The sequence below is a fragment of the Eucyclogobius newberryi genome, unplaced genomic scaffold (assembly GCF_026437365.1).
Source record: "Eucyclogobius newberryi isolate DKJ021-1_F unplaced genomic scaffold, fEucNew1.0.hap1 SCAF_15, whole genome shotgun sequence".
NCBI lineage: Eukaryota > Metazoa > Chordata > Actinopteri > Gobiiformes > Gobiidae > Eucyclogobius > Eucyclogobius newberryi.
The window spans coordinates 18,895,002-18,905,126 of NW_027315779.1; the positions used below are offsets into that span (position 1 = coordinate 18,895,002).

At 38.1% G+C, this 10,125-nt stretch overlaps 1 protein-coding gene across 1 annotated transcript; it reads right to left on the reverse strand.

The window, feature by feature from the left end:
- Positions 1 to 137: 137 nt before the first annotated feature.
- cldn7b (claudin 7b) lies at positions 138 to 3,232 on the reverse strand. The gene is made up of 4 exons (XM_072446529.1): positions 2,827 to 3,232; positions 1,111 to 1,275; positions 952 to 1,036; positions 138 to 857 (listed from the first exon to the last, which is right to left on the reverse strand). The coding sequence occupies exons 1-4, from the start codon at positions 3,047 to 3,049 to the stop codon at positions 701 to 703; spliced, it is 630 nt and encodes a 209-aa protein (XP_072302630.1). The 5' UTR covers positions 3,050 to 3,232; the 3' UTR covers positions 138 to 700.
- Positions 3,233 to 10,125: the final 6,893 nt, after the last annotated feature.

Consider the following 10,125-nt stretch of genomic DNA (forward strand, 5'->3'; position numbering starts at 1 on the left):
TATCACCTTTTCTGTAAATATTCAGTTTCACATGTTTTAGCTACTTGCGCAGGCTTACAACATAATGCTAGAAAAACATGCATTAGTTATATTTATTTATTACACAAATCAAACTTAAAAACAATGCATTTTTGGAACGCAGAAACACAAGTGGCACGCATCACATTGACGGTTTTGCTGATTCAAGCGTTGAGCATTATGTGCACAGAACATGACCTCTTGGCAATGTTGTAACTAGACAGGCTGTATTGTTGGAAATCCTTTTAGGCATCGATTACAAAATGTCTACTGTAGCAAGTATAAATAAAATGCACCTATACGATGTGTTAAATGGCAAGAAGATGATCATTTACTGACGTCTAAATGGAGACTCGTTCAGTGCATGCAGACATTTCTCCAAAAGTTGCACGAAACCTTCTGTACTGAGGTCAACAATGTGCATCACTAGTGCTTTTTTTGCTACAAGTACACAAGGCTGTATACCAAAAGCAACCACCGACTACAGGGACAAACCGGATCAACTGAAGTAAACAAGTATTAAAAAACATGAACGTTAAAATGTTTACAGCAACAAGTTAGACCTTGAAGTTAAAAAATCTAAGGGAGGCGATAAACTTCTGCCGTACGACTGGTCATTCTCAGGTGGGCTTAGTGTCCATGTCAAAGTGTTTTTGGGGCTTGTGGCGCAGTCCTGTCCCGCTCACACGTACTCCTTGCTGCTGCTTGGAGCTCGAGGATACCTGGGTTCGGATACAGATTTGGCTCCTCGTGGACATGACGCTGCCAGCATGGCGCCTCCAATGATGACGAGGAAGGCTCCGGCCCAGGCGATGAAGATGGCAGATCCAAACTCGTACCTTTGTGGAAGAATAACAGAAGCATTAGGCCACGGTTATGGAAGGAAGCCCGTTTAACGCTACAATCGTTTGCCATTTAGACGTTTGCACTTACTTTGTGTTGACGGGTGTGAAGGGGTTGTAGAAGGCTTGGATAATGTCATGGGCGTACCACGAGCAGGCAACAATGGAGCACAAAGCTGTTGGAAGAATGACATTTAAAAATTGCACTGCATAACAAGTCAATATACAATAAAGAGTTGAACAATCTTACATCCAATCACGAGAATAATTCCACCAGTCATTGCAATCTTGGATTTCTTGGCTTTGTCATCTCCTCCACATGTGGTGCACTTCATTCCCATGCAGGCCACACCCAGACCAGCCACAGTTACAATGATGGCCACGATCATGAGGGCGCGGGTTGCCTGGAGGGCACCTGGAACAACAGGCAGGAAGAGTTACTCAATGATAGAGGCAGCCATTTTACAGTTTTGAACATGGGGCAGGTGTGTATTGTCAACATTTCAAGAGCACTGAAGCAGCCGCTCAGAAAGGACCACTTGTTGCAGTCTAACAGTGGGGCCTTGTGTCTCCGGTGTGTCGTGGCCCCTCCCTGAAACAACGCTCCACAGAAAATGGCCCCAACCGGAAGCAGTGAGGAGCTGTGAGAGGCCCTTCTGTGTGCGCGTGTGCGCGATAGAACAGGTCTGACCAGGTTTCAGGTTTCATTAGAAGAAGACGCTCCCAATTTCACTACAACCAGAAACTTTTCAGCAGGTGGATGTTTTGTGACTTGAAACATTTACGGTCTTTTTGGATAATGTATACATTTAGATATTTCAAATTCCTTACATTCCAAAAATTGGTGCCTTGAGCAGGTGCGAGTATTTACTGGCCTAATATTTATTCTATCTTCTGATATCTGAACACATTATCAAAGTTTATCAAACCATGTTTGGAAATGCGATAAGACACGCAGCGGAGTGGATATTTTATCAAGTGTTATTATGAATTACAAAAGGCCCAAATAAAAGTTGTTGTATTGGCAATGTATTTGAACATGATGTAAAGAGATTAAAAAAAGGAGCATAGGAGAATTAATAGGCCTACAATTTAAGATGACATTTGGGAATTTTGTGGCCTGAAGGAAAACTAGGTGAGCCTTAACTAGCCCCTTACTGCCATGCTTTAAGTTGACCCTTAGTCACTGTGTTCAGAGAAACAATGCAGGTAGTAACTTATACATTTACCATAATAAAGTGTAGTCAATGATTCATGGGGAAAAAGTGCCTTCACTTTTTTCATTGAATGGGGAGATTTATTATGAATCCAACAAATAAAATAATTTGAACATTAAAGGCTATATAATTTAATATAGGCTAAACATACGACTTTGATATTGTGGAGTGCAGTTTGCTGACGTAGTGTTCCGATGTTGCCCCAACACAGGTGTCGTTTAACCTTCAAGTGTCTGGTGTGGCATACAAATGTTTGTAGTGGGGGTTTTCACAAGAGGGTGGTGCAACAAAGGAGCTTGAGCACACATACCAACAATGCAACAAAAACCCTTATCATTTTGTAGCATTTAACACAAAAAAAAAAGTCCCCACAAAACAGGCGAGGCTTTCAAACTTCAACCGACACTTGGGGAGGGAAAGGAAGCGTTAATCAGTGACAAAACCGGTTGGACGAGAACATATAAACCTGTAGGCCTGTGCGACCTAGCAGCAAACTGAGAATTGCAAAATACAACGGGTTTTATTGGCCAACAAAAAGGTAAATCAGAGTTACCGCCCACAATGTAAAGTTTATTTTACTCAAATTAAACAAATAGGTCAAAGAGGTATTGATCTGCCTAACAAATATGAAGGCTTATTGATAATTAAAAAAAAAAAAAAAAATCATTTGGGCTTTTTTCCCCCAAATTGGACTTTGACATTTTAAATAAAAAAAATGAAGCTATAAAACGCATTCAAACGTGACTTACTGTTGAGCTGCAGGATGGAGTCGTAGACCTTGCACTGGATTTGGCCTGTGCTCTGAAAGGCACAGGACATCCACAGTCCTTCATACATGGCCACCGCGGTGATGATGTTGTCCCCCACGTACGCGGACATCTTCCACTGCGGCAGGATCGTGCCGATAATCAGTCCGATCAGGCCCAAAAGAGCCAGGGCAAAGCCTAAAATCTGGAGACCCGCGTTTGCCATTGCACCTGTTGTTCCCGCTAAATCTGATCAAGCCACAAACACGGAGTCCGCTCGTCGACAGGTAACTTCTCCTTCTCCTTCGACACAAAACAAGATAAAGCTCTGAAAATGTGAAATCCTCTGCTTTTTTAGTTCTGCGAGTCTTTTTGTAAATAAACGGCTGGCGGTCCAAACGTCAATCCGCGCACCTGTCCTCGAGCCGCGCCTTAAACGAGGAAGCGGCGGCGAGCACGAGCTTATAGGCGGTTTCTGCGCGACAGGTGGGCGGGGACCGTGGGCGGGGCCACGCGCGTAGTTTCGCCTCCGATTCTCAGCAGCGCGCGCGGCAGTTTCATGACGTAAGTGTTTCCGCAGAAAGAGTCCGAGATTTCACACTTTTCAGGCTAAGTTGTGCGACAGAATGGATTGTGATAGTGATTTTAAGAGACAAATAGTAATAAATGGGCTTCAACAATTTGGCCAAGGTGTTTTGGGTTTAGGGTGGAGCCATGTTTCTCTAAACTGACGATCCGACGTGACTCCAACGTGGTATCAATGCTAATGTTGAGTACCACTTTCCAAATTAGACTTAAGTAATTCCTTGATTTTGGGTCATTAACTCCCATTATTATCTTTACTTATCTTTGGCTTTTCAAGTGTTACGTTTTGTTCCTCAAAACTTGGTAATCTCATCTAAATAACAAAATTGTCTATTGTATTAACTGAAAAAGTGTACGGCATATTTCCTATTATTTGAAGTTTTCTATCAAAGTCCATTGTGAAAACCGTTAAACTAAAGTTCCTTGTTTGAAAGCTTTGATTACCATAAAAAAGAAGTTGCCTTACTCTTTGCACAGTGATGCTCGAGCACATGTATTTCCCTCTTCCTACTTTTCTCTGTAATGAGTAATAAAGTCTTAGAGGCCTACAGTCCAGTGTAGGTGTGTACTTTAAAAACTTCAGCTGGCCTACTTAGTAATAGTCTATTCTTGTTATATTGCCATCTTTAGTGTATAACAGTTCCTTTACGGTCAAACTGGTTTGGTGTCTAAGTGCCCCGCTGCAGTTATTAGAAAAGACAACACAACATATTCCAAGAAAGTAACTGACACAAGTCAAGCACAGACATGCTCCATATATTTATTATACATCTGTTTTGGTTTACTTGGGACAGTGTACATTTAACATTGAGAAAAGAGGAAAGATGCTTTGTACCAGGTTATAGAAAAAAATGCTAGTTTCCACCTGGGATGACACTGACTAAAAATACCAGGAGCTTTAGGGTTTCGGTGGTATTGCACAACAGTATTTTGTTTATAGTCGTGTTTAGGTGAGTCATTACGAGAGGACCATAGGTAATGTTTTTCACCTGTCACAATGTCAGGTGACTCATCCCGAGTTTGAGTATCTACAATTTGGTCTGAAAAAATGCTTTGTGATTGAGGCATCAGATGAGATTAGTTAAAGCCAGGTCAGGATTTCTCTATGTCAAATGTTTGTGTTACGATTATTGTGAGAAGAAGGAAGGAATTGTTGGCGCTGTGACCAAACAAAAGGGAAATCCTTAATTTGCTTTCTTTTACAAATCTAATCTCTAGGATATTGTCACATAAACTGGAAGATAAAAGTACTTTACATGTCGTTGTGTAGATTGAACTGAAGTGGCTAATTATTGCTGCCTACGATTCTCTCGATTATTAGTTTTTAGTTCTTACAATGATATTGATGATATCCCTAAATAACTTGACACCTCTGAAACCAAGTCCAAAAATGTAAAAAATATATTCAAATTATTCACTTCAATTGACACATTTATATAAAGCTTTTCTATCTCCAATTCACTCAAAGCGCTTTACATCAAGGAACCACTCACCCATTCGTACACATTCATACACCAGTGCACACAGACACTGGGGGCGAGGAGGGTTAAGTCTCTTGCCCAAGGACACAATGGACCAGATGGAGCTGAGATCAAGCCACCGTAGGCCAGGGCATCTGACCGCTCTGCCAACAATGTGTAACGTCTATATTTATGCTCCAATATTTGATTATGAAACCTAGACTAATTCTTGAAATAGTTTTCTGAAAATGTCCTATACTGTCTCTGTTGTGATAGTTTAATCAAGATTGAATCACAACAACATCTTGTAAGTCACTATTTCTGTGCGAATGAGTCATATCTTTGAGGGAAACTAGCTCCTAACCAATTTTACATTATGTGCAACATCACCATCTAGTGCTCAGGGTGAGTACCACTTTATTATTATTATTGGCATGAGCTGATATGGCTTCTTTGCCTATTTGGGTTTCAGGGTGACATAAATTTAGCTGTGTTGCCATAGCAATTAGCAATTCAAAACAAAATATTTTGTATATCTCTGAAGGTTATTTTGTGTTTTTATTTCCAAAGCTTTTACTTTACACTGAACGTATCTAACCCTTCGGGGTCGACGCCCGCGCCGGCGCGTGTGAAAACATGGTCGGCTTTAGGACCCTGTAGCATAAAAACCAAACAACGTAGACGGCTGCCATCCACCAGATAAAAGTTTCTATTTCATTAAAAAAATGTGGAAAAATATGCGCTCTTTTCTGCGCGCGTTACATTTCTTATAATAACTTTGTCGTCTTTTGTGATAAAACGAAACGGAAAAAAACGTTAGCCTTGTGCTAACCCGGATGTTCAGAATGCACACGAGGAACGTAAACATTAGTCACATGTCAATTAGTCAAAGAGGAAGAACGAACGAGAGGAATTATGCTGTTTTTGAGTAGTTTTGGAGAGTTTTAGTATTTCAAGTATTTCATTGTCAGTAATATAGTTGTGAAGCAAAATGAGGGGCACACTTCATGTTGATCAAGTTTAGACCTGGTTTAGACCTGCTTTAGTCCTGGTTTAGTCCTGGGTTAGTCCTGGTTTAGACCTGGTTTAGTCCTGGGTTAGTCCTGGTTTAGACCTGCTTTAGTCCTGGTTTAGTCCTGGGTTAGTCCTGGTTTAGACCTGGTTTAGTCCTGGTTTAGTTCTGGTTTAGACCTGGTTTAGTCCTGGTTTAGACCTGGTTTAGTCTTGGTTTAGACCTGGTTTAGTCCTGGTTTAGACCTGGTTTAGTCCTGGTTCAGTCCTGGTTTAGACCTGGTTTAGACCTGGTTTAGTCCTGGTTTAGACCTGGTTTAGTCCTGGTTTAGACCTGGTTTAGTCTTGGTTTAGACCTGGTTTAGTCCTGGTTTAGACCTGGTTTAGTCCTGGTTTAGTCCTGGTTTAGACCTGGGTTGGACCTGGTTTAGACCTGGTTTAGTCCTGGTTTAGTCCTGGTTTAGACCTGGGTTGGACCTGGTTTAGACCTGGTTTAGTCCTGGTTTAGACCTGGGTTGGACCTGGTTTAGAGTTTCTTCTGAACATCACTCACATGGAAGTGCAAGGCCTGTGATGTGGCTCTCTATGCCATTTTGGACTGAAACTGTTTTGAGAAGTGGCACAAATAGAAAAACGCCTGAGGATTTACCTACTTTTTATTGTAAATAGTGGTTTATTGCTTGTATATATCACAAGAATACTTGTATATGTTCATATTTGCACCTTGTGGTTCAGTTTGAACCTTTTTAAATGCTTGGTTGAGCATGTTTGAGGGTTTCACAATGAAAAAAAACATAATTTTTCTAGACGGACTTTGTGTTTTCTGTGTGTGTTTAGGTCCAGTATGTTGAAATAGTATGTCAAAATGAAAAACTAACTAACTCATCATATAGGCGAGGTTGTGCTGAAAAAAAAGATACCCAACATTGGTCTGGTAAACATTTCTTAATGTAGTGTATCAGGGCAAAATTGAAGGTACCCAAAAACGGCCAAAAAAGCTCCGGACCCCGAAGGGTTATATCATTGTTTTGCATTTGAATTATGTAAACTGATTTTTTTAACACCCAATTAAGTAAAAAAGTATTAATTAAATATGAAAATTATGTTTAAAAAAAGTGTTGAAAAATGCAATGTTTTAAAAATCTATGGAAATGTACCAGTTCTCAAATATCACCTATAAACAGGAAGCTGAAAGCCATGAACTGGATTGTTTGTTTACTTTTGTCACGCTGCTCTTTGAATGCAACATTGAAAAAAATAACATTGAGTAATTATTTCTATGTGGTTCAGAATGTTAGAGAAAATACTCTGACTTGAAAATAATGTGGAGACAATATTGAAGTCTAATATAGACACAGTATAATGACTCCCATAGCAATAGGAGTTATTTGCATATAGTACTTAATCTATATTTGCTGATTTAAGAAAACTAAACATTCATAGTGTCAAAGTGCAGACCGGCAATTGTAATAATTGTTTAATGCATACACCATGTGATTAGAGACATCTAAATGAAGCAGAGGGAAAAGTAAACAAGTGTGACCCTGACTGAGGGCACCTCATCAGGAGAAAAGAAGTACGCACTAATCTGCCAGATCAATTTAGGTTGTTCCAGGGAAGAGCGCTATAGCCTAATTATCATAATCTCTAGGACACGATCTAACATCCATTTGCTATGGTTATCACAGTGAGAATGTATCGTCTAATTGACTTGTGGAGATGTAATTGCTGCTATTCATCTGTGGGAGACGTTTGAAGAGTTCATTTGCAAAAACAGATACCTCCATTATGAAAATGTGTAACAAAGTTGTTATTTTTTGATACCATCTTTTACAAATGGTAAGTAACAGTATAAGTTTCAAATGGCACTTATCTGTTTTGCAAATGATCTCTTCATTTTGGTTGAATAATCCAAACCGTTCAAACTGTTTATCCCCTTTTAAAAAACAAATAGTAAATAACCTCTCAGAGCAGAAACGTCCATCTGACTTATCAAAGCCCTTCACATATTGTCTTGTTGTAGACTGTATGGCTGGTGCATTGCTGTGAACTCCTCTTCTTGTGGCTGGATGAACTTCTTCTCAACTGGAACCATGTCACGCTTCATGGCCCAACACAAGCATCTACAGAGCTGAGGCGTTGGGGGAGGTTGGAATAGGGACCTCTACAAAGCTTAAGGGGTAAGTGGCCCATTAACCAACATTAATTTGCTCAGAAACTAACACTAATCACTTTAAATGGTTGTTTAGGGTACTGTAGTACAGTATATGCAATTTATAGAGGGCTCACTAAGCATGTATACATGCTGACTGATTATATATATATATATATACATATACATGTATGTATGTATGTGTATATATATATATATATACATATACATATATATGTATGTATATATATATATATATATATATATATATATATATATATATATATATATATGTATGTATGTATATATAGATATATATCTATATCTATATCTATCTATATATATACATACATATATGTATGTATGTATGTGTGTGTGTGTGTGTATATATATATATATATATATATATATATATATATATATATATATATATATATATATATATATATATATATATCATCTCTACCTAATCTAAGCCAATCAAGGTTGCTCTACTTTTTATTTACAAGATCACTGTAAAAATTAAATCTTATGTAAGACATTAAGTTAATACATGCTTAAATTAATTATCTTGATTTGAGTCTCAAAATATGGATAAAATATCTTAAATACATTTTAATTAACTTAATTCAATTTAAGTCAGACAAATATGTGCATTTTCTCTCTTGAAATGAGATAAAAACTTGTTAGATCCAATTTCAGCAAATCCAATGTTAAGAATTTCAAGAAAATTACTCAAGTCTAGTCAACATTTCCATTACTTTTTGGCCTTTTTACTCTTATATTCTTCTAGATTTCACATTTATATTCAAGTTGATCCAAACAAATGAAGAACTCAGACACTCAGATTACAATCATACAAATATATGTAATTTATTGAATAATATTTTAATATAAGACATCTCCTTTAAATTCATTTGTAAGTTAGAAATGTACACAGGTCCAATGGCAAACATGAAGGAATGGTGATATTTTTTAGGGACTGTGAGTTTACGTACGGAAAGAACCAACCCTAATGAGCGGGACAACAGTGACACGACATATGCATGCTTTGCATTAAAGTTCTCACATATAATTAGTATTGCAGAACAGCAAGTGCCTTTTGAAGCCTGCAGTTCATGATTGTTATGTGTTAGTCCAAAAATGTTCCCTTTCTTGAAGCGCAGGCTGTCATTGCATAAAACTGGTCTTCATTCCTGCATGGCTCTTTATGTTGTTTCCTGTGGCTCTTGATGTTTGAGTCCAACATGTGTCTGAGTACCTGGTAAGTCTTAAGAGGCGTCTGAGGATTCCCGTGTTTGTTCTGTAGCTTGTAACATTTATGGCTTTTTTGGTATTATTACTTATTTTCGTTAGGATAAGGGTTTGTTGTTTTAATGGAAGACCATTGAATTTTGTACAAGAAGAAAGTGGCTACGGACACTTTCTGGAAGACTTGCTTAACCGTAGCTCACCAAGGTCACCAAGGTCATTGCTTTACATGATGGGCTGGGATTGGCTTAAGGAGTTGTTACCCTGCTGTTTTATTTACACAGAGGTTAAACAGTTGAATAGAGGTTATCACAAGGAACATTAACAGTACAGATAAGAATCTAGGATTCACAGAAACAAACAAAAGTGTGTTGTCAAAAAGTGGAAAACTACAGACATACGAAAGTATTCAAATTAAAAGTTATGAAGCTGCAATGTAATGGAAATTGGATGGCACATTTCATGGAAAAAAATCTTTTAAGTAAATAAAAAAAATAAAACAAATTAAAGATCTTGATCACAAATCTCAAGTGCATCAATTGACTGATTGCTTAATGGATCACAGCGCAGTGTATGAGAGATTAATAACTGTAACCCTCAAAGACAAACCAAATCATGGGACAAATAATAAAAGACAGCACATTGTATTATAGTATCCCTGCCAGTTTGGTCAAATAATTGAATAAAATACATACTTGTTATCAGTCATAGCCACTAATTTTGTTTGCTTCTCTCCTCTGCATTTTGGGCAAACGTATATAAAAAAAAAAAAGTTTGCTCAGTAATTGTTTCTGTACACTAGTGATAAGACTCAAATATTACTTTGTTCTCTATTGTAGAGTG